This window comes from Chlorocebus sabaeus, chromosome 3, assembly GCF_047675955.1.
Source record: "Chlorocebus sabaeus isolate Y175 chromosome 3, mChlSab1.0.hap1, whole genome shotgun sequence".
Classification (NCBI taxonomy): Eukaryota; Metazoa; Chordata; class Mammalia; order Primates; family Cercopithecidae; genus Chlorocebus; species Chlorocebus sabaeus.
The window spans coordinates 13,791,637-13,817,231 of NC_132906.1; the positions used below are offsets into that span (position 1 = coordinate 13,791,637).

General features: G+C 33.6%; 1 protein-coding gene across 3 annotated transcripts in view; it reads left to right on the forward strand.

Annotated features, from left to right (window-relative positions):
* NBEA (neurobeachin) overlaps positions 1–25,595 on the forward strand; it is a 731,202-nt gene that overhangs the window by 82,641 nt on the left and 622,966 nt on the right. For all 3 annotated transcript variants that reach the window (XM_073013351.1, XM_073013354.1, XM_073013348.1), the window contains exons 2-8: positions 5,286–5,517; positions 9,244–9,344; positions 9,602–9,697; positions 12,921–13,042; positions 14,625–14,751; positions 20,872–20,991; positions 23,554–23,700. In XM_073013351.1, coding sequence (XP_072869452.1) covers positions 5,286–5,517; positions 9,244–9,344; positions 9,602–9,697; positions 12,921–13,042; positions 14,625–14,751; positions 20,872–20,991; positions 23,554–23,700 — 945 coding nt within the window. The remainder of the gene's footprint in view (positions 1–5,285; positions 5,518–9,243; positions 9,345–9,601; positions 9,698–12,920; positions 13,043–14,624; positions 14,752–20,871; positions 20,992–23,553; positions 23,701–25,595) is intronic.

The window sequence follows — 25,595 nt, forward strand, 5'->3', positions numbered from 1 at the left end:
TCTCCAGATATTATGGTATTGGAGCCTATATCTGTCTTTAGCTGTAATAATATTACCTTTATATATCTGGGTGCTCCAGTGTTGGATACGTATATATTGAAATTGTTATATCCTCTTGCTTAATTGACACCCTTATCTTTATATAGTGACTTTCTTTATTTCTTTTTGTAGTTTTTGTCTTGAAATCTCTTTTGTCTGATATAAGTACAGTGACTTCTGATCTTTTTTTGGTTTTCTTTGGCATGGGATATCTCTTTCCATCTGTTTATTTTCAGTCTTTGTGTGTCTTTATACGTGAAGTGTGTTTCTTTTAGGCAACAGACCATAGGTCTTCTTTTTTCATCCATTTAGTTAATCTGTGTCTTTTGATTAGAGAGTTTAGTCTATTTACATTCAATGTTACTATTAAGTAAGGACATCCTTTTGCCATTTTGTTTTTGGTTTTCTGGTTGTTTTGTGGTCTTCTTTCTTGCATTTCTGTCTTCCTCTAGTGAAGATGATTTTCTCTGGTGGTTTAGTTTCTTGATTTTTATTTTTTGTGTGTCCATTGTATATTTTTTGGTTTGAGGTTACCATGAGCCTTGCAAATACTATGTTATCACTCATTATTTTAACCTGATAACATAACACTATTTGCATAAGCAAAGAAACAAGCAAAAAGGTAAAAATTTGCCTTTGTTGTTTCTGTTTATGTCTTATTATACTGCCTATGTCTTGAAAAGTTGTTTTAGTTATTATTTTTGTTTGGTTCATCATTTAGTCTTTCTAGTTAGGATAAGAGTAGTTTGCAAACCACAGTAACAGTGTTATAATATTCTGTGTTTTTCTGTGTATTTATATTACCAGTAAGTTTTGTATTTTCAGGTGATCATTTATTGCTCATTAATGCCCTTTTCTTTCTGATTGAAGTACCCCCTTTAGCATTTCTCGTAGGATAGGTCGGGTGTTGATGAAATACCTTAGATTTTATTTGTTTGGGAAAGTCTTTATTTCCTCTTCATAGTCAAAGGATATTTTCACTGGATATACTATTCTAGGGTAAAAGGTTTTTTCCCTCAGCAATTTAAATATGCCATGTCACTGTCTTCTGGCATATAAGGTTTTCATTGAAAAGTCTGCTGCCTGATGTATTGGAGCTCCTTTGTATGTTCTTGTTTCTTTTCTCTTGCAGCTTTTAGGATTCTTACTTTATTCTTGACCTTTGGACGTTTGATTATTAAATGTCTTGAGGTAGTCTTCTTTGGGTTAAATATGCTTGGTATTCTATAACCTTCTTGTACTTGGATATTTTCTCTAGGTTTGGGTAGTTCTCTGTTATTTGAAGGTTTACTCAAAATAAACTTTCTATCCCTATCTGTTTCTCTGCCTCCTTTTTAAGGCCAATACCTCTTAGATTTGCCCTTTTGAGGCTATTCTCTAGATTGTGTAGGCACGTGTCATTGATTTTTACTCTTTTTTCTCCTCTGTGTGTTTTAAAATAGCCTTTCTTCAAGCTCATTAATTCTTTCCTCTGCTTGATCCAGTCAGTTCTTAAAGGACTTGATGCATTCTTAAGTATGCCAATTGCATTTTTGAGTTGCAGAATTTGTGCTTGATTTTTAAAAATTATTTAAATATTTTTGTTAAATTTATCTGATAGAATTCTGAATCCCTTCTCTGTGTTATCTTGAATTTCTTTGAGTTTCCTCAACACAGCTGTTTTGAATTCTCTGTGTGAAAGGTCACATATCTTTGTTTCTCCAGGATTGATTCTTGGTGCCTTATTTAGTTCATTTGGTGAGGTAATGTTTTTCTGGATGGTGTTCATGCTAGTCGATGTTCCTCGGTGCCTGGGCATTGAAGAGTTAGGTATTTATTGTACTCTTCATTGCCTGAGCTTATTTGTAGCCATCCTTCTTGGGAAGGCTTTCCAGTGACACTGCAGTTCTTGCAGACTTGTAGAGGTACCACCTTGATGGCCTTGGGCAAGATCTGGGGTAATTCTCTAGATTACCAGGCAGAGTCTCTTGTTCTCTTCCCTTACTTTCTCCCAAGCACACAGAGTCTCTTTCTGTTTCTGTTCTGAGACACCTAAAGCTGGGGGTGGTGTGACACAAGCACTCCTATGACCACCACCACCATGATGTGCTGGGTCACACCTGAAGCAAGCACAGTGCTGGGTCTTGCCCAAGGCCTGCCTTAATCACTCCTCGGCTATAGCTGTGTTCACTCAAGGCCCTAGGGCTCTACAGTTAGCAAGTAGCAAAGCCAGCTGGGCCTGTGTCCTTCTCTTGAGGGTGACAAAGTCCCCCTGGCCACCAGCGGGTCCAGAGATACCATATAGGAGTCAGGGACTAGAGTCAAAAACCTTAGAAATCTACCTGGCATTCTATTGTATTGCGGCTGAGCTGGCACTCAAACCGCAAGACACAGTCCTTCCCCTTTTCCGCTTTTCCACTTTCCCCTTTCCAAAGGCTGAGAAACCTCACCCTATAGCCACCGCCATTCCTGGCCATGAGGAGTACTGCCAAAGTACCACCGGCATTCCCTTAAGGACCAAGGGCTCTCATGTCAGCTTGTGGTGAATGCTGTCTGGCTTGGACTCACCCGTGAGGTCAGTGAGCTCCCCTTTGGTCCAGGGCAGGTCTAGAAATGCTGTCCAAGAGTCAAGTCCTAGAATTGGGGACCCCAAGAGCCCACTTGGTGCCCTACCCTACTGTGGTGGTGTTGGTACCTAAGATGCAAGACAAAGTGCGCTTTACTCTTCCTTCTGTTTTTATCAAGCGGAAGGAGTTTTGCCCCATAGCCAACACAGCTGGTAATGTGCATAGTCTCACCTGAAGCCAACAAGTCTCAGAAACTCACTAAGGCCCTCAACATAGTACCTTGGTATCACTGCTGGTTATTCAGGACCCAAGGTCTCTTCAGTTAGCAGATGATGAATGCTACCAGGACTGGGTCCTTTCCTTCAAGGCAGTGGGTTTCCTTCTGGCCTAGGGCGTATCTAGAAATGTCGTCCCAGAGCTAGAGCTCAGAACAAGGGCCTCATGACCTCAAGGTGCCCTATTCTTGTGTGGCAGAACTGGTAAACAAGATGCAAGACAAACTTCTCCCCACTCTTCCCTCTCTTCTTCTCAAGTGAGAGGAAGGGGTTTCTTTTTTATCCACAAGCTGTGCAATCTGGGGTTAGGGGAGGGGTGATGCCAGCATTCCCTTAGCTGCCCCAGCTGGTATTTCAGTGTGTACCATGCTACTTTAGTCCACTGTGTTTGGGCCTAGTTCAGCACTAGGACTCACCTATGAGGTGCAGTCCTTATGGCCTAGACTGCCTTTCAAGTTTTTACTTAGACACCGAGAGTACTCTGGCCTTTGGTACTGAGGTTTGTGGGCACTCAAGTTTGGACCGCTGGTATCAGTGATTCTCCTCTGGCTAGGGCTGGTTGAGATGCCTTCTTGTGGGTGGACATCAGCTTAGTTTGGTCAGATTTTCTTTTTGCTATAACAAGATGGCACTGGGTTCAGTACCTCACAATTGCTCTGTTCTCTCTTCACCAGCACCCAGAGATGCTCCTGGCACCAAGCCATGCTGCTGGGGTCAGGGAGGGGTGGTGTTGGAGGCTCAGAACTGTTTTTCTATCTTTTCAGTGTCTCTTTCAGTGATACGAGGTTAAAACCAGGTACTGTGAGTGCTCACCTGATTTTTAGCTCTTATGAAGGTGCTTTTTTCTGTGTAGCTGTTGGTTAACTTAGTGTGCTTGTGGTAGAGGTAGGGGGACAATCTGTGGAGTTTTCTGTTCTGCCATTTTACCTCACCTCCCTCCTAAAAAATATTCTTAAATGAGATTGTAATGTTTGTATGAACTTGCATAAAGACAGACTTCTTGTGTTTGGATCCTGTGTCTCTTACCCATTTTGTAACATTCTTCAACGTACTTATAACTCTGTGCCTATGATTCCTTATCTGTAAAATGAAGATAATAATAGTATCATAATAGATGTAAAACATTTAAAACAGTACTAAATGCCATGTAAGGTTAGGTGGTGGTATTATTACTATTTATCCTATTTACCTCATATTCTGTGGTCATCTGTCAGTATTTGTGAATACCTTTCAGTGACAGGAAATTAACTCTACTTCTTGATCCTAATTCTACTCCCTGTCTGTTCCTAATCTTGTTTTTCCTTTGCTTCCTCTTTTCTCATCTACTCATATTTTATGTCTTCCTTCATGCTTTATATAACTTTTATCCACCTTCAGTGTTTTTTGGAATACAGTAGTGTATGCATACATACATATACATCTTTGTTCCTAGAATTTACCACTTTTAGTGCATGGTTTTTATCTTGGACATTCATATATTCTAGTTTCCAGAACAGTAACTTCTAGACTTTAATAAATTATTTATTGAATGAACGAAGGAATCAATGACTTCAGATTTGTGAGGCGTTGTATATGATTATTATTTTATTCCTGAATCTTATTCTTTAGACCAAAAGGATATCCAGTTTGACAGTGTTCTTTTTTAAGAATGATGCTTATAACTGAATATAATAGTTCCTATGGGATTCCATCAGCAGAGAGTAAAAGAGTATTATTATGTCATTTTATTCTATGTGTATTTGTCTGTTACTGTACTTAAAATACCAAATGGGAGGGGCAGTATGACTTTGAACTCATTTGCCATAATGCTGAAGTCAAATGTGTTGCTGTTAAATCAGCTTTCTTTTACCCAATTCACATTTGTGCTTTAAAAAAAAAAGTTTTACAAGACCTTGCATATTTCTGTTCAACTTATTTTTTAACATTCATTCCATTATTTCAGTATTTATTATAAGTTGTATCAGTTTCATATTTCTTCATCTTCTATATATGGAGTTAATGCCCCAGTTACATCTCCTTATCTGTAAGACTAGTAATACCAAAAAAGAAAATGAATTTCATGTCTTAAAATTTATCATTAGTAAATTCTATATTTTCTGTTGATTATCACTTTTAAAGGCCAAACCCTCTTTTTAGGAATTTTTCCTGAATCCCACTCAGGAATCATATGCTGTAGTTTGCTCTATTTTACTAGATTTGAAATCACTCTTTTCTATGTATGTGGAAATTAGATTTCTGTTCCCTAGTTTCAATGCTTACAACACCTTTCACTTATCTGTAGCTCTTATACTTTTGATCGAAATTAATTTTATACCAGAAGCCAGGAAATTTTTTAGAGTAGTAGTTTTGAATTCTTGTTATTTCATTCTACTGTTATCAGTAGCCTCCCATGTTAACACCATTGTTTCTTTCTGTTTACTTTCAGCTGGTTGGTGGAGAATTTGACTTGGAGATGAACTTTATTATCCAGGATGCTGAGAGTATAACATGCATGACAGAGCTTTTGGAGCACTGTGATGTAACATGTCAAGCAGAAATATGGAGCATGTTTACAGCCATTCTACGGAAAAGTGTTCGGAATTTACAGACTAGCACAGAAGTTGGGCTAATTGAACAAGTATTGCTGAAAATGAGTGCAGTAGATGACATGATAGCAGGTATGGGGTTGTCTGACAGGAAAGTATAACTTAAATGTTTATAAAGTTTCACATACTTCCCTTTATATTCCATAGGTAATGTAGATTTGTTGACACTACTTTGATTTAAAATAAATGGAAATGTATGGAAATTTTACTTTTTATATTAATGGAAAACCTGAAGAGTGGAAGAAGAAAAACATAATTACTGTAGTAGACAAACATAATTACTGATGTTGTTTTCTAAGTTTTAGAAAATCTCAGTACCACGGAGTGCTATGAAGTCTATCAGAAAAATAAACAGTATCTTTTTATGTAGTATTTCATTAAGCTTTTACATAATTAAAATACCACAATAGGTATTACAGTTCTGTATAATGAGCATTTTAGCAAATTCTCCTAGTTCTGTGCCCCTCAATCTGGCATAAATGCAACTATGACCTGAGGTACTAAAAGTCTTAGATAAGCATGGTGTATCTTTTGGACATGTCCATTTTGGAAGAAACTTGTATTAAAATAAATTAATATATTATGGGCTAGAACATAAAATTCACCAAGAATTTCAAGATAAAAATGCTAATGTTTTGCTTGTTTGGGTTATTTCAAACAGTAACTTTGAAATCTATAATTTTTTCACCACCAACCCTTTACTACCTTGCACACTCATTCTCCCGTGTGGCTGGATGCATTTCAGAAAAGGGTTTTGAATATTATTCCAGAGCAAGTATCATTCCAGAAAATAAGTTTAAAGTTTGAAATGTTTATTTTTTGTAAGCCATGAATTTTCAGCCTAAGTATCTTCTGACATAAAAGCATTTTCGTAATTACACAAGTGATGATATTACCCTCCACAGTATCATACCTGATCCGGGAAAGTAGTTCAGATACCAGAGAATACTCTTTAACATTTTGACTTATGCATTTAATTATTTTTAAAATTTATGGAACAAAACATTAAACAAGAAAGAATGGAATGAAAAATGGGTTAAAAAAGAATGCAAAATTGCAAAAAGAATGCTTTGAATTTAAATATTTCAAAAAATTTGATTCTCTGAGAAAATATATTAAAAATCATATCTAATTACCTTCAGGGTGGCATATATCTTTTTTTAGAATGGTTTAGCAGTCCCTGTATGGGGTACTGATGGCTAACTTGATGAAAAATGAGATTTAGACATCTGTTTCTTAAAATACCTTTTTAATAAAGATATATTAATAGTAGCATTTCTATAAATTCTCGAGTTACTTAATAGGAATGTATTAATATAGACTTATGTGTACACATGTTTTGTAGGACATCATATGATCTTTCAATTCTTATATCTGAGCTTAAGCTCTTTTTTTTTTTTTCCTTTTGTAAATTGGCTGCTACTCTATGGAGTGCAGTTTAGAGAATGAGCCAAAATTACACATATAGTAATTTACTGGTACATAATTCATCAGCACTGAAATGTAACAGTGACAGTGAGGGTGACTGTATCATAGAAGTTCATATCTTGACATTGCTATTATATAAAGCTCCTTAATTCTCTTATCTTTTTCTCACTAGTAATATTAATAACACAAAACTTTCACTTTTTGTAATTTCTAGCATTTCCCTTCAAAAGAGCTTGATGTTGGAAGGATATGAGAAAAGAGAATAAATGTCAGAAAAATACCTCTGTCTTGCTTTTTAATAGAGAAATTAAACTTTGAATATTATACTGAGGAAGAACCGGCAGCCACCAAAACACTACTAACATTCATATCTGAATGTACTGTAGTATGTTAAGTTCAATGGGGTCCTTTTTATTTAATAATATAGTGTGTCACTAGAAGTGGCTAAATTAAACATGTATAGCAAATTGATAAGAAAATTTCATGGTGTTAGTATTTTTTCTTTTAAAAAAAATCATTTCTGATTACTTTCAATCTTGTTCTCCAGAAAAGAAGACCTTCTATAATAGAATTAAACTGAGCTGCTTGGTTGTGTTACATATACAATATATAAGTAATTACTATTTTTTCTCTTTTAAAAGTAATTTCTGATTGTTTTTAATCTTGTTCTCCAGAAAATATCTTCTGTAATAGAATTAAACTGAGTTGCTTCGTTGTGTTACATATATAATATGCAAGGAATTTTTTAAAATTTCTAATTAAATACAAAGTTAATAGATTACTTTTTGTGACATACATGGGAGATAAGATAAAGTCTTGTATAACTTGAAAAAAAATTTAGATGTTGCAAATATTTTAAAAAGTTTTATTAAAGTATTTTATGTAAACCTTTAAGAAGTCTTCTGTAAAGGTTGCCATTGCAGCTAATTGCTTACAAATACTTCATATTATAGAAACATTAAATGGACTAAGACAAAAATACTTCATATTAGCTTAGGGTTTTTACAGTACTTGAATTTTTTATAGAAACATGCTTTTTGACCTATATATACTAATATTTTCATACATTTTTGTTGCTTAAGTGATGACATGTTTTATTTCATTAAAATATTACTCTGAAAGTGGCATATCCACTGTCACACTTTTATTGTAGAGATTACTTGCTTATTGTGTGTTAAATAAAATTATTTATGAATTGATTAATTATTGATGAAAATAAGCATACTAAGTTTCCATTTTGAAATACACTAATGACAAATATTTTTTAAAGTCTCAAATTCCAGTTATTAATCTGTGATATGATATTAAATAATACACATTATATATCAGTACTAAGTATTTCAGCTTACCCTAACCTAACCTTTTTATTAATTGATTATAAGCTTTTAGAATATATATGTGTATTGCTTTGTAATAACCTTTGTAGTATGTTTCATTCTTAAGAAGTGCTTTAGAAATTGAGGAAATGAAGTATAAATGTTTAGATGTTCAATTTCTTGCAAAGAACAATGGCAGAAGAAGTATTAATCACAATATGTAGAGAAAGCAATCAGAGACAAGAGATTAAATGTGTAATTTTTCTCATTATTAGGTGTGCTGGTCTGTTATATGCACATAAACACTCACACTAGCATGATGAATACCATTAGTAATGTACTTACAGACAGTGTGTAAGAGTGAGGGTTCTGAAACTATACTGTCTGAGTTTGAATCCTGATTCTTCCACTTACTAGGTCTGTGTTCTTGAGCAATGTGAATAAATTATCTGTGCCACAATTTACTCATTTTACAAGGGGATAAAAATGGTACTTACCTCATAGGCTTGGTATGAGGATTTGTGAGGTTAGTATATGTAAACCACTTGGAATAATGTCTCACCTGGAGTAAGTGGTAAAAATTGCTAGTGAGCCAAGGAATATACCAAGAATATATTAAGAATGGACAATTCTGAAAGACAATATAGTCAGCTGTTACTTTTTCATTTGACAATAACCAATTCACAATTTTACATCTTTGTATATTTTCATATTTTTACCTACCTTTCCCTGCACGCAGCAGGCTGTGTTATGGTGTGTGTGTGTGTGTGTGTTCTGGGAATATATAAAATCTATTTTACATTTCTGCTAAGAGAGCTTACTTGCATTGGTGATTTAATGGGGGAAAATCATATAATTGAAATAAATTATTTTGGTTATTTAATGAGTTAAAAATTGTTAATTGGGATGGCTGTTCATGAGGACATTTAGCTGTATTAGATACATATATATAGAGAGAGATGACAATGACAACTTTTATCTTTCAAAAAGTATATTACCTTGACAGATGGCAGCTCATGACTAGAGTTCAGAATAACTTTATTTTCCTTTGAAGATCTTCTAGTTGATATGTTGGGGGTTCTTGCCAGCTACAGCATCACTGTCAAGGAGTTGAAGCTTTTGTTCAGCATGCTTCGAGGAGAAAGTGGAATCTGGGTAAGCTGTGGTCAGAGGGAAAGGTATTCAGTATTAGTTCATTAATACTTAATGTTCAAAAGTTTGTCTCTAGAGAGCTATATGCTTGAATTTATAATGGAAATTGCTTTCCTCTTAAATGATTTAGTAAATGTTTTATAAATGATTTAAAATTAATTTTCTCTCTAGTTAAAAAACAGTCCAGTGGCTAACGTGGTATATTAAGTATTGTTGTTAAATTTGTACAATGACATTTATTTCTTTTATTGTTTCCCCAGCCAAGACATGCAGTAAAATTATTATCAGTTCTTAATCAGATGCCACAGAGACACGGTCCTGATACTTTTTTCAATTTCCCTGGTTGTAGTGCTGCGGTAAGTTTTAAATACATGTGCTGATTTTTATTTATTTATTTTTAGGTCAACTTTAGTAAGGTTTAATTTACATATAATAAAATTTACCAGTTTAGAAAGTACAATTTGATGAGTTTGGAAGTCATACAACCGCTACTATATAATGATTTGAACAATTCCATCACTTCCCCAAATTCCCTTGTGCCTGTTGGAAGACATTCCCCCCTACCCATCCTCACTCCTTACTACCTCTGATTTACTTTGTGTTCCTATAGTTTAGCCTTTTCTAGATTGTCATGTAAATAAAATCATACAGTATAGTCTTTTTTTTTTTTTTTTGACGGAGTCTTGCTGTCACCCAGGCTGGAGTTCAGTGGTGTGATCGCGGCTCACTGCAACCTCTGCCTCCCCGGTTCAAGCAGTTCTCCTGCCTCAGCCTCCCGAGTAGATGGTATTACACACACCTGCCACTGTGCCCAGCTAATTTTTGTATTTTTAGTAGAGATGGGGTTTTACCATGTTGGCCAGGCTGCTGTCAAACTCCTGACCTGCTGTTTGCCTGCCTAGGCCTACCAAAGTGCTGGGATCACAGGTGTGAGCCCCTGCACCCGGCCTGGTATATTGTCTTTTGTATCAGGCTTCTTTCACTTACCATGTTGCTTTTGAAATTTTCTATGTTGTTGTTTTAATTACTGTTTTATTCTCTTGTCTTTTTTTTTTTTTTTTTTTGAGTAGTATTGAATTTTATGGATATACCACAGTTTATCCATCCTATCCATTCACTAGTTGATGGACTTTTGAGTTTCTAGTTTTTGGCTGTTATAAATAAAACTGCTGTGAACATTTGAGCACAGGTCTTTCTATGGACATATGTTTTCTTATATTTCGATTAAATACCTGAGTGAGATTGCTGGGTTTTATGGTAACTGCCTGTTTACTTTCATGAGAAACTGTCTACTTGTTTTCTCTATTAGAACATTGTACATTTTCATAAGCTGTGTATGAGAGTCCCACTTGATCTGCATCCTGGACATTTTCAGTCTTTTAAATTTGAGGGATTTAAATGGTTGTGTACAGTAGTCCCGCCTTATCCATGGGGGATATATGTTCTAAGACTGGCTCAGTAGATACCTGAAACTGTGGATGGTACTGAACCATGTATATAATATATACTATTTTTTTTCCTCTACATACATACCTGTGATAAAGTTTAATTTGCAAACTGGGTACAGAAAGAGATTAACAACAATAACTAATAATAAAACATAACAATTATAGCAATATATTATAGTAAAACTTTTGTGAGTGTTGTCTCTCCCTCCTCCTCCTCCCTCATGGTCTCTCTTTCAAAATATCTTACTGCACTGTACTCACCTGTTTTTGGACTGTGGTTGACCATGGGTAACTGAAACCATGAAACCACAGATAAGAGGGGAATCTACTGTAATGGTACCTCATCATAGTTTTAATTTTGCATTTCATTCATGACTGATGATGATGAGGATTTTTCATGTGTTTATTGGCCATTCTTATATCTTCATTTGTGATGTTCTGTTCAAATCTTCTGTTCATTTAAAAATTTTGGTTGTTTATCTGATTATCCTAAGAATTCATTATACATTTGGAATGTAAGTTCATCTATTAGATCAAGGTAAAATATTCCCTGTTTTAAAGAGTCAAGAAAAGTTACATATTGTTTGACAATAAAATGTTATTTATATTGTATGATAATAAAACTGCCTGAACTAGTGGCTTAAATGCTAAAATCTGAAAGGTTACTGTAGGGTTTAACTCTTCATTTGAAATTGTGTGTGTGTGTGTGTGTGTGTGTGTGTGTATGTGTGTTTGTGCGCATGCGTATGTGTGTATGTGTATTTTTTTTTAACAACAAGTACTTAGAAATCTTTGACTACTTTGAGATTATTTATTGGCCACCTACAGAGTATTTTCTATATCTTCAGTCATTATACTTGGAATATACTACATTCCTTACTCTTGAAGAACTCTGACGGCTGGACATGCAGATACAGCTTGTTACAATAAGAATTATAAATGACATTGTAGATTTAGGTACTCATAACTATGGGAACACAGTTGAAAAGAGAAATCACGCTAGGTTGAAGTCCAGGAAAGCTTCACAGATGAGGAACATATTAGTCTGCCATTAAAGAATAATTGAGATTTTGTTGGAAGGAAGAATGATTTGGATAGAAGCAACATGATGTATAGAAAGAGGAACTGTAAAAGAAGTGGAATAGCTGGTATATTTAGATGTACTTTGGAATGTGGGTTTGGGTAGTAGAGGAGGATAAAATCAAAAGGGTTTGTTGGAGCCATAGCATGTGGGAAGTCTTGTATAACCTGAAGAAATTTAAATTTTATTCTGAATGCAGAAGATTTTTGACATAGAAGGGCCGTGTTTTATTTGAGAAAGGCCATTATCAGCAATATGAGGATCTGTTTGGGGAACAGGTTAATTTTAAAATCGTAATGGGTAATTATCTTTTATGTAGAATTTGGATAAAGCCTAGGAAAATAAATAAATCCATTCAGATGTTTCTTGAAGTCAGGTGAAATAATCAGCTACTTTCTCATTTATTCCTTAGAATGGCTACATTTTATTTGATTGCTATTTTCAAGGGAGTGCTATATTTTTCCTTTTCTGCTTTTGAATGGATCTGAATCATTTTTGTTTATAAATATCAGTGGTTAAGTTTCTGAGTAATAAATGTCATGCTTTACCTTTCTTGGTTTCAATGTTGTTAGCATTATAAACATTATCTCTTAATGCTTGCATGTCTTCAATATTGATTCCGTTAACATTTTCTAGCTCAGTCATTTTTGGCTTTAAATATTCAATCTCCTTTAACCAAATGGATTACTACTGAAAACCTAGCATAAATCATAGAAAACTGAAATTGGGAGGCTTATATGTAAGAGACTGTATACTGATGAAACTAGATGGGGACTTCTTGGAGTATAGTCTGAAACCCACTATGTAACCTAGAGATAAAATCTAATTCACTGAGTATTTGAAAATTGAATGCTTCTATAATCAACAAATACTATTTAGGTATAGTTAGATTGTTTTAATAAAATACTAGCTTTTATTTTATGGATTTGTTTGTGATTTTCTGATATTTATACTTTGATTGTTATTTAATCTGCAAAAGCCATATTTGATGTTAGCTACTATCACATTTCTTTAACTGATACTTTTGTACCTTTTCTCATTGCCTTGTAGGCAATTGCCTTGCCTCCTATTGCAAAGTGGCCTTATCAGAATGGCTTCACCTTAAACACTTGGTTTCGTATGGATCCATTAAATAACATTAATGTTGACAAGGATAAACCTTATCTTTATTGGTAAGTAAATGTTTAATTTTAGGACTTTTTTCTTTAAGTACTTGAATTCTATAAATGTATAGTCTCAAGGCAACTTAGATAGAATATATATATATGTATATATGCTAAAACTGTGAAGACACTGTAAATCAGTTTTATTTATGGGTGTATATATGCATTTATTTTGCTATTGATTCTAGGTCATCTGCCTCACGATTATCATTCTTTTTCAATTACAGTTTAAAAGTCAAAGGTACAGACTTTCTGTCCCAGTCTCCTTCAATGTATATCAGTTGTGGGAATTTTAGTGAGGATTGCTGGTCCCTGAAAAAAATTCCAAACTTTTACCAGATTTCATTCATTTTTGCCTTTTCACTTACTTTGTTCTATTAACATAACTGACATATGCTTGAAAATTGTTAATAATAACTACGTAAGAAATTATAAGGTAAGATTATTTGGTGTGGACAACTAGAATGAGTTGATCAACCTAACAATTTGTTGATCTGTAAGGGTTGAAAGCTTGGTAATTTTAGTATGCCAATAATGATGCACAGTCAGCATACTTATGAATAAGAACATCAAACATTCATTGATTGCCATATTATATGCTAGGCATTGTAAATATTTATATATATGAGTTCATTTAATACTTGCAATACTCTGAAATAAGACTGCATGTGTTCAAGTTCTGGCTTCACCACCTACTATTCACCCTGTATTTTTGGTGTCTTCAACTATAAGATGAGGATAGTAATAGTGTCTATCCCATAGGATTTAATGAGAGAATCATATTTAAAGCTCTTTGTTTAATGGCTGGGTCAGAAATGTGAGCAAAGAAATGCGTGACCTATTACTATCTTCTAAAATTCTATTATAAAATATTATATATGGATAAAATGAGAGCAAGTTTTAAATAAGCATCTGAACTTCCAAACATAAATGGGGTTGGACTTCAGAGTGGTCATTTTGGGAGGTCATACATTAATTTCAGTGGTACCTTCATTTTTCAATGATTAAACATTTTTCTACATTGTGATTAAATTTACAGCTAAGGGGAATGCTTCTGTAGAAAAAAACAACTATATTTCATAGTTACCTCTTTTTATTTTTTTAAACTAAAAATGTACTGCTTTACTTGATCAGCTGCATTATTTATCAACCTTGACGCTGACCAAGTTTTTTTTTCTTTTTGTTGTTAATTTGTAAGCTCTTTTCAAAGGATTATAGAGCAGATTGTTATTTAAAATGTGAACTTTGTGTAAACGTGTTCTGTATTTGCTGATTGCAAATGGTCCTTAAAAGTAGATAAAGTCTACTTGGTGGTAGGTTTTTGTTGGCAATTAATTTGTTTTTAAGTATTTCTGAGATATTAGATTGAAATACTAAAAGCTTTCATAGTCTTTTGTTTCCCAGTTTAAATTTCTTATATTTACTTATAACTAAACCTTTTATATTTTTGTTTAGTTTTTATTTGACACATATTAAACTGCTTCTACTGTACAGGGAAATAAGTTTTATTTTCATAAGAATGTTTAATAGCCATTAGGTGTTTAGTTCTTTTTATCAGAGGATATTATACCATTGTCAGTTGTCTTTGCAGTTTTCGTACTAGCAAAGGAGTTGGTTACTCTGCTCATTTTGTTGGCAACTGTTTAATAGTCACATCATTGAAGTCCAAAGGGAAAGGTTTTCAGCATTGTGTGAAATACGATTTTCAGCCACGCAAGGTAGGTAAAAGTAAATATTTTTATAACTCACCTGTTATGACAGAATTCTTAACTCTTTTATGACCTCTGTAGTATTCTCTTTCACTGGTTTTCCTATGCTTTTAATGGTTTTCTCTTATCCTTGTCTGCGTTTCCTTTTTATTTTTATGTTTGATTTTTATCTTCTATAAAATCAGTGTTTTGATCTTCTGTGGTGTATTTCTGTTACCGTCTCTCATTATCTCAGTCTGATCTGTTCTGTGGCATTCTTTCGATAAATACTTATTATTTACTGAGTATTGGACACCATTGTAGGCACTAGGGATTCATAAATATTTGCCCCTTTTTAAAAAAGCTAAATGTTAAACCCTCAGATTAAGCAATGCACTGTTACTTTTTATTTGTGTATGTGGGAGATTCACCTAATCCTAGTAGTTCTGAGTCTTGTTTCCTAAGATGGAAGGTTTTGTTAATTTCTGATGCTTTAATAATGCTGGCTTCAAGGAGAAGAATGTTGCTGTGCTATTAGTTTTGGCTCATGAAATGTGTCTTTACTTAATATCCTAAATAATAGCAGAGACAAGGCCAAAACACATTTTAAAAACTGCTCTAAAGAGAAAATGCAGAGAACTGTGCAACTGTATGATTAGAATTATAAGAGATAATTCATTCATAATTAGATGGCATTTTCTAGAGAGATTTTCCTGCCTGTCTACCAGACTCCGTCTTTGTGTCGGAATAACAAACTATCTGAAAGTCCAGATGAAAGAAAACAAGGACAGAGTGCAAAGGAGTTCCCGTCACACATGTTTAAGGCCTTGTCCCCTTCCAGGTTCAGAGTTCTTTCTTGGGTATATGACAGTGAGATTGTCAACATTTTTTAGGGCACACTGACTCCTCCTGACAGAAGTATCGCCTTACTCTTTGTGATTAATGGTACAATCATAACAGATATGATGAACCCAGATGCGGTGAGGGGGAGGTCTTTATTTCTTTTTCATATCTTTTTTGTTTGTTTTCTTGTTACTTACGATCTGATGTGTGTCTTGCTATATACAGAGAAATTATTTTGGGTGATATTTTCAAAAATTTGTTTAAATTTTACATGATTCTAACAAAAAATATTTGCTTTATATTTAATGTCAGTTATTGTCATTTCTATTAAAGAATATCAATTTAACAATAATTAATATATACTTAGAAAATAGTTTAAAAAGCAATGATTCTGAATACATATATTTGTTCATTATAATGTTGTATTCTTTCTTTTTTAATACAAATAGATTATTTTAATACCAGTCACATTGCCTTTGCTGTGGAAATTCTGTTTTATTAGAATTAAGGTGAGACCAAGATAGTTTGCTAAAAGTGCCAAATTATTTTGAATTTCAGTGAAATTGATTAGAAGTGCAGTTTTTGGTATCATAATTTTTCATGTTAGGATTGTGTGTTTTTAACAAATATTCTAGGTAACTTTTCTCATCAATTTTAGGAAACAGTGGTTTAAAGAATACACATGCAGACAATTAGAGTGAAGTTATAACCAAATGAAATTGTCATTAACCAATAAAAAGCACTTTAACCCATTTGTTCTCACTTTTTCTATTTTGTGTCTTCTTCACTGTTTACTTGTGGAAAACACATTCTCCTTTGTAAAGCTCTCAATATGCAGTGATTCTAAGGGGTCTAGTTAGGAGCAGGTCCAGAGAATGATGTGGATTTTAAAAAGTCTTCTGTGAAGATTCTCACAAATCTTGAAACATCACAAATATTTGCTTTCACTGTGTTTCATTATAATAAGTTCATTCTCTTATTTATTCCTTTCTTTAGTTTTCCACAGATGCCCTAGATAAGTTATTGTTATCCTTCCTAATAAGAGATTTACTGGCCTTTCAAAAAGAAATCTTTACATTAAAACTTTTGCTTTCCGAGCTGCACTACTTTACCAGCTGTTAGAACTTGTGAAAATGGATATAAACCATTAGCATGTTACCTAATGGTAATATGTGCTCTAGACATATTAGCTACTGTTGATATCATGCTGTACTTTTTATTCTTCAATTTATTTTCATTTCTTTATATTTATATATATATATCTTGTGGATTCTTAATAGAGATCTTTTTTTCCTTATTACTGGTTGTGTCCTTTTATAAATTTCTTTTTGAGTCTCAAACTAAATGCAGACTTCACTATATATACATAATATCACTATGCACTCATAGTTTCCAAGTTTATTTTCTTTAGTCAAGGTATATCAGATCAAAAGTTAGGCTTTTTTTTTTTTTTTTTTTTAGCCATTGAAAAACTCACTTGTGTCTGTTATCTGTAGAGTACAGTTTGATGTACCAAGGAAAGAGAAAAGTTACTTTTCTTGTGAATAAGTACTATGGTCTTTACTGGGATCAGCTCATTAATCAGTGCATTTGTTTATTCATTCATTTAATTTTATCATATATTATTGTTATAACCAAAAGCAAACCTTGATAAATTCCAAATCTGAATAATTTTTCTGTATTAATTATCTTAAGTTAATGGTACCCTTACCCATCTAAATGAAAATTGGAAGCCATCTTAGACTCCCCTTTTGTATGTTAACACTTCCTATCAGTTCTGTTAGTTAACTCCCATCCTCACTTTAAAATTATTAATGCCTTTGGCCGGGCGCGGTGGCTCAAGCCTGTAATCCCAGCACTTTGGGAGGCCGAGGCGGGCGGATCACGAGGTCAGGAGATCGAGACCATCCTGGCTAACCCGATGAAACCCGGTCTCTACTAAAAAATAAAAAAAAAAAAACTAGCCGGGGCCGGGCGCGGTGGCTCAAGCCTGTAATCCCAGCACTTTGGGAGGCCGAGACGGGCGGATCACGAGGTCAGGAGATCGAGACCATCCTGGCTAACCCAGTGAAACCCCGTCTCTACTAAAAAAAATACAAAAAAATAACTAGCCGGGCGAGGTGGCGGACGCCTGTAGTCCCAGCTACTCGGGAGGCTGGGGCAGGAGAATGGCGTGAACCCGGGAGGCGGAGCTTGCAGTGAGCTGAGATCCGGCCACTGCACTCCAGCCTGGGCGACAGAGCGAGACTCCATCTCAAAAAAAAAAAAAAAAAAAAAAAATTATTAATGCCTTTGTCTTAGTTCAGCGGCTTATGGTGTCTTACCTAAACCTTTGCAGTGTTTTTTCAGTTTTGTCTTTATCCACACTTGCCTACCTATCTCACCTCCACATTGCTGCAGTTATTTTCTTTAGCTATGGAGCTGATCGTTTTAACTTTCCTCCTCAGAATTATTTGATTATACCACATTATGCAAAAAACAAAGGCCAGGTTCCTAAAGGTCTGTTTACAATCTAGTCTTTGCCTGTTTTTGTTTTTGTTTTTTTTTCCTGCTAAACCTACACACTGAGGAAAGTTTTGTCAAGCATTTGTGCTGTATCATATTAAGATTCTGCCTGGAATTTTTTTTTAACCCCTGTCTACTGAACAGTTCCTTTTCATCCTTAAAGCTTAGTCTTACGGTTCATTTTATTCTTTCAGTGAATACTTCTATGATAGTCTTTCTTCTCTATTTGTCTTTCCTTCCCAGGTACTTATAGTAATTACTTGTATTACTCCCACATCTGTATTTTAGATACTCTCTATTGTTCTCATAACTGTTGTTCTAGTGAAACTTCCTTCAGTGTGTATATGTTGTCTGTCTTCATATACCCATTATCCAAGGTTGGGACAAGATACTTGGCATAAAGTAGGCTCTCAGTACAGTTTTTGAATGAATGAATGATTCTGAAAGGTAAATAATAATCAATTTTAGCATAAATGAACCTCATCATGAGGACATAGTAGATAAAAACAAAATAGCAGTTTAGTTAATGGTATGTCATTTATGGGTGCCAAATACATTGGGAACTTTTCTTCATAGTTTTCATATATTATCTATTTATAATATTCACAAGGAATCCATAAAGTAGGCATTATTATTCCCCTTTTTCAGAGATGAAAATAGGTTCAGAGATGCTAAGTAATTTGCCAAAAGCCATAGAGCTAGTAACTTGGGAATCCAATTCATGTCTTTATGAAGTAAAATTCTTGCTGCCCAGTACATTGAGTTATCTGGAGTAGTAAGAACATTGAATTATCTGGAGTAGTAAGAATTCAGTAAGTATTGTTTGAATGAGTACTTTTTTTTATAGCAAGTACCCCAATAAGTATAAGATTACATCTAGTATTTATCTTAAAACTATCTTTGGGCAGGAAATCTTTGCCTATATGTAGGCATTTATTTGTGTCCCTTCTCTTTAAAAATGCAAAGTTTTTACACATTTTACTCCACAATATAAAGTTTATATCTTCTATGTTATTTAGGTAGCATTCTGGTTGAATATTTTCAAATTCAGTGAAGGTGGTAATATATGCAAACTTTAATTCTTATACTTGTAAAATTCTGTAAGATTTTTCTTAAATTTATTTGACGCTCTTTTTTATGGTTTCTTCTTGATAATTTTGTATTTTTTAGAAACAATTGTTAAATGACTACATTAAAGATTTTCTCTTCTGATTTTAATCAGGGCTAACATATATGTTGGTTTCGAATCAAGTGGAAGACTTAGTTTGCAATAAATTAATAATTACCTGGAATGAAAAAAAACTTAAAAAAAGGATGTGCATTTTAGACAGTTAAATGTCTTGACCTGACCTTGCTTTTATAGAAGGACACTGTTGTTTTGTATTACTGACTTTTTTGAGTTCTCTAACACACTATTTTTTTTTCTTTTTCTTTTCTTTTTGTTTTTTTTTGGAGACAACATCTTGTCCTGTCGCCCAGGCTGGAGTGCGGTGGTGCAATCTTGGCTCACTGCAATCTCTGCCTCCCAGGTTCAAGTGATTCTTGTGCCTCAACCTCCCGAGTAGCTGGGATTACAGGCACATGCCACCACGCCCAGCTAATTTTTGTATTTTTAGTAGAGACAGCATTTCACCATGTTGGCCAGGCTGGTCTCGAACTTCTGACATCAACTGATCTGCCCACCTTGGCCTCCTAAAGTGCTGGGATTACAGGCATGAGCCACCGTGTCCAGTCTATTTTTATTTTCTAAATTGAAATGAACAAAATTGAATTTTGCTCAAAGTATTTTAGATACCTTGAAATAACTAATATTTTAGTAATTAAGGATTATTATAACTTTTTATTTCTCAAAATATATATGAAATAATTGAATAGTGCATTTAAATAATCTGTAGAAGAAAGTTTGTATTTTATATTTTGGAGGGAGGGAGAAACCAGTTAATTTTCCCCCCTTCAGAAAGCATACTTGTTCAAATGTTTACAAATCATTTGTATTTTTCTATACTTTAGAAAAAAATATTTCTATATGCTCAATTTTAGGCTATTAACTCTCAAGCGACTAAAAGTTGTTTCAGAAATCAAACCATCCATATTAAAATAGGTACTTAAAATGCTTTTTGATACCAGTAACTATAAAGTGGGCACTTAATATGAACTCATTCATTTATTCTTAATAAATATTCCCACATTAAGTTATTAAATATATAATTATCACTGGATTTACTAAATCTAAATTGTGAAATTGAAGCTACCTAAATCTTATTATAGATACTAAATTGTTGTTTCTTTGACAGATCTTTCCTGACCACGCAATCCAAAGTAGAATCCTAGTTTATTCTTTTTCAGTTTATACTGTTCTTTTTCTCCTCACTGTAATCACCATGATTTATAATTCTACATTTGTTTAATTGCGTCATATAATATATTTCTTTTACTAGCTCATAAATTCTAGGAGAACTGGTCAGCCTTGGGTATCTGCAGTGCCTGGCACAATGTAAATTTTAAATGAATGAACACAAATAAATTGTATTTCTACAATTTCACATCTTGTTATAGTGGAAGGAATATCACTCTGGAGGTCAAGGGGTTGTAGTTCTTGTCTTCTCCAAGAATATTCTTTATGTGCTACTTCTACCATCTGTGAAATGAGAGATTGGAGGGGGAGCTTGAGGAAGCGGTATTAGATGATCATTAATAGTCCTGTCAGCATATTCTTGTAGGGTTTTATGAATGTTATAATTGCATTTTAGACCATAGTAACCAAACATTACATATTGATATATTTGCTTTTTTTTATTTAAGTGGTACATGATCAGCATTGTCCACATTTACAATCGATGGAGGAACAGTGAAATTCGGTGTTATGTTAATGGACAACTGGTATCTTACGGTGATATGGCTTGGCATGTTAATACAAATGATGTAAGTCTTTATTTTTCTGTCTGTGTTTTAATTGAGAGAATGATCCATCATTACAATATGAATTGAATTATAAAATAGTTTGGTAGCAACTTAAAACTTTGAAAATTTATTCTTTTTATTAAATGAATCTTTCATTGTTAAATGTCGTATAAGAAAATTGCTAAAAGACATGATTAGTGATAAAAAACAGAAACATTTGGCCAAAGTTTTAAATTTTTTTGATCAAAAACCTTGAATCTTATATTCTGTTTTTTCCAGCATCAAGCACTAAAAAATGTGGTTTACCCCTTATTTAGATATAAGAAGACCCTAAACAAAAGTATAACATACAGTCACTATTATTCCTTACATAGTGATAAATGCTATGGGGAAAATAAATTGGGCATACAGAAAGTGTAGGTGTAGGGAAGGGAGAAGCCAGATATTGCAGAGATGATTTTAGCAGAAAGAGTGGAGCAAGCAAGGTATGTGGGGAACTTGTTCTATTCAGTGGGAACAGTGAGTGCAAAGGCTTTGAGGCAGAATAGGAAAGTTCAAGGAAAAGGCAATTTTTCTCGAGCAGAGGGAGGAGGAGGCATGAGGTTAGGCAGAAATCATTTTGGCCTTCATAAGCAAACAAGGTCTGGGCTTTCGCATCTTACTCAGCTTAAAAATCCTTGGAAGGTTTTCAGCAGAGAAGTGATGCGTGCTGCTATTTTAAAACCATCAGTCTGCCTGCAGTATTGAGAATATTTTGAAGGGAAATTACTGAAGCAGGAAGATCACTTAAATCGCTTATTGCAATAAAACAAGGAGACTATATTAGTTTCTACCAGTATGTTAGCAGTGGAAGAAGTGACACAGTAGGATTCTAGGTAGAGGATGACTAGAATTAAAACCTCAGGGGTCCTTATGATTTCTCTACTTTGGACTTTCTGTTGTCTGCATTCTGGCTTGTCAGAGCCAAAGTGAAAGGTTTGTTTTAATGCTGAAAGTACCTCCAAGCTCAGTAATATACAACCCTTCAAGCATACCTGGTTTTATAAGAACTTACCTCTTAAACACAATTCATTTCTCAGTTTTGTTTGCATCTCTCTAGGCTTTCATCTCCCGAAGGGCAGGGATTTGCTTATCCTGTTTTGTATTCTTTTAGCTAGCATGTGCGTATGGTCCATAGTTTGTCCCGTAGATAGGGACTTGGCAGACTACACCCTATGAGCCAAATCAGACCTTCCCCCTGTTTCTGGTTTTGTATAAGCTGGGGGCTAAGAATCTTGGCTTTTAATTTTTTAATTTTTTTTTTTTTTTTTTTTGAGAGAGACACAAACCAAATCAAAGCAGAATGGGACAGAAACCAGGTGTGGCAGGCAAAGTTTAAAATATTTTCTGTCTGTCCCTTTATAGAAAAAGTTGCTTTTCTCTGCCATAGAAACTCATGGTTGAGCCACAACCAATAAATATTTAATAGAATGTTGTTTTCAGAATTAGAATACACAGATGAAATTCTCCTTTTTATCTTCTCTGCAGAGGAGATCTTCTCTCCAGAGTCATTTTATTATAGAGTGGAAGAAACCCCAGTGGTCTTCTTGACTCGTTAAATGATAAGACAGTATCTTGGAAAGAAAAGGCTTACTTTTTTGGTTATTTGTAATAGTGCCCTAAGAAGTGGAGATTCTAGATAATAACACATATATACATACTTTAGGCAGTTAAAATTCCTATACTTCTAATTAAAGATTGGATATTTAATGACAACAATTTTTTTTTGCCTTTGTACCCCATTCACAATTTTTTTACTTTATTGAAGTACCAATAGTACTTCTTACCTATATAGTTCTTGCTTATTCATACTAAGGTGTGAAATAGCCTGTGGGGATAGGGGAAGGGAACTGAGCCATGACTGCTTTCCCTGGTTTCGGTGGGTGGGGTGTAAGAAGTAGAGGCTGGAAGGATTTTGTTAAGCTTTTGGCTTCTTCAGTGCTGAATTCCTCATGTGGAGAGCACTGTATCATTGGCTTTAAGAAGCAGGTCTTAGTCTTATTGTTTATTTGATTCTGTGTAATTCCTACTCATATATGAGAAGGGATTGATTTTCTTTGTGTCTTTTACTTAATATGGAGGAATAGAGGAATAGATTCGTAATTTCAAAAATAAAGTAGAATAAAAAAATTATACCCTATGTGTTCATGATTAAATGTTGAAATAGTCATTCCCTTGATTCAGATCAGTCTCTCTATATATGGATCATTATACATCATTACAGTTGTATATTAGTTTAACTTTTGTAAATAAATAATTATAAGCTCTTTTGCCTTTAACTGTAATATTTGAAAAGTGGTAAGTCTGAAGATTGAGTAGGTGGCTACTGTTTGCTTAAACATAAGTGTGCATGTAACTGATCATTTTTCCCAAAAAACTTGACTGGCATTTATTATTTAAATAATAAAGTCTTAATTGATGCTTTCTGCTATTATTTTTGTTATATTTTAAAATCTTCTTGATAATGGAAGCTGATTTAAGGATTTAAACCTTTTTGTCATTAAAAATAATGCATTTGATTTTTTTTATGACTTTTAAAAATAGAGCTATGACAAATGCTTTCTTGGATCATCAGAAACTGCTGATGCAAATAGGGTATTCTGTGGTCAACTTGGAGCCGTGTATGTGTTCAGTGAAGCACTCAACCCAGCACAGATATTTGCAATTCATCAGTTAGGACCTGGATATAAGGTAGTAATAACTGTAATTTTATAAATTCTATGGAGAGTTTTAGATGTAAAATGTGGTGTAATATAAGTTTTAGTGAAAATCTTTCTTTAATATGGTTTAAGAGTCATTTCTATTTTTTTAGAATGTAGTCAGTTTTTATTATATGTTTCTTTTTGGTTCAAAGATGCTTTTTTCTCAACTGTTTTCTCTTTATAAACTTTTTTATTCTTCAGAATATTTTCTAATACCGGTGGCATGCCTTTTGTTAACAATTCTGAAATAATCTTATAAAACTATTTTGCTTAATGTAGTATTTAAAATACAAAAATTTGAAATATACATATTACAGAGTAAACATAATAAAGATTTGTTAATATTACTGGTAACTTGGAAAGAAGAGTTAAAGATTTAGAAGGAAAGTAAGATAATATACTTCAGGGACCTGAAATTATTCAATTTTAGCTTAAATTGCACTAAGTGAGGAAGTAGATACAGTAGTGAGTATACTAATTTAGCAAAACTAATGTAATTTATCATTTTTTTTTTTTTTTAAACTTTCAAAGCAAAGACTCTCAGTAAGATAGAGCATGCACATATATGAGTTAGTTTTAAATGTGAAGTATACCTGGCTAGGGGAGTGTATAAGGGTTCTATTTAAATCACATTAGGAATTGTGAAGTCTCAAACTACTTGGAGCTGAAAGAGAATTACACATTATCGTCAAAGTGTTTATAATTCTGAAGGAGTACTTGTCTTGTATGGAAGTGTGGTTTTTTATTGAACTCAATTTAAATAATTAATGTGAACATTGTGTTATGGAAAGGAGTAGTAAATATTAAAAATATTCCCTCTTTGGCCTTTGTATTTTTGCATTGGTATTTCTCTTTTTATGTCATTTATATATAGATAGAGCGTGAGAGAGAGAGAGAGAGAGAGGAAAGTTTGAATTTACCCATATTAAAATACCTTTTTGCTCTCAATGACTTTAATAACCATAATAATATTGAAGAATAATAATACTATTATTTTTATGTCAAGGTAACAATGCTTGCTATCATATATTCTCCATATCATTTTTGTTTTTGTCTTACTAGCTCTAGAAATGCATTTGTGCTTGTACAGCTGCTTTTTCTTTCATGGGTCGTTTTGTTGGGTTTGCATCCTGGTTCTGCCATTGTTGATCTTGCATAGGAATATTTTTGTAATTCACATTTTTTATTAATAGGCGACCTGCTTTTCTTTCCTACTTCTTTGAGTTGTTTCATAAAATACTTGCATTGTCTTTTTAAGCTCTAATAGAATGATATTGAATAGAGTGAGAAGCAAACAAATGAAATATAAAAAGGTAGAATATCAAGAAAATACAAATCCAATACGATTGCTAATGCAAAATTTCAGAATTGATGGGAGCTTCCTTGCAACATCAAGGAAAAGGGCTGAATATAAGCAATTTTGTAATTCTTCTATTCACAAAGAAGCAAATTTTGTCCTGAACAGCTTTGCAAATTTTGTAATTTGTAGTATTCTTTTCACAAGACTTTCTTGTCATTCTTTTTAACAACAGTGATAATGAGCAGTAACCCTGTCATCATGTGTGCACAGCTCATGTGACATAGTATATCCTTGTTTTCCTAACACACAGTAGAGTACCTAAAGTCAGAACTTTTAAGAGAGAAACCTGTAAATTTGGGCATTACATCAGAGAGTATTTTATTAAGTTTTGAACGTTCTCAGCTCACCGCACCATTGTTGTTAGTGGGGGTTGGTGATAAATCCACGGATACATGCATTTTCGCAATTTGTAAATATTATAAGTACAATTGCTACCGTGACAGGCATCAGCAAAAATTTTTCATATTAAAAAACTTTTTTTTTGTAGGAATTCAGAAAATATAGGGAAGGAAGAATGCATATGA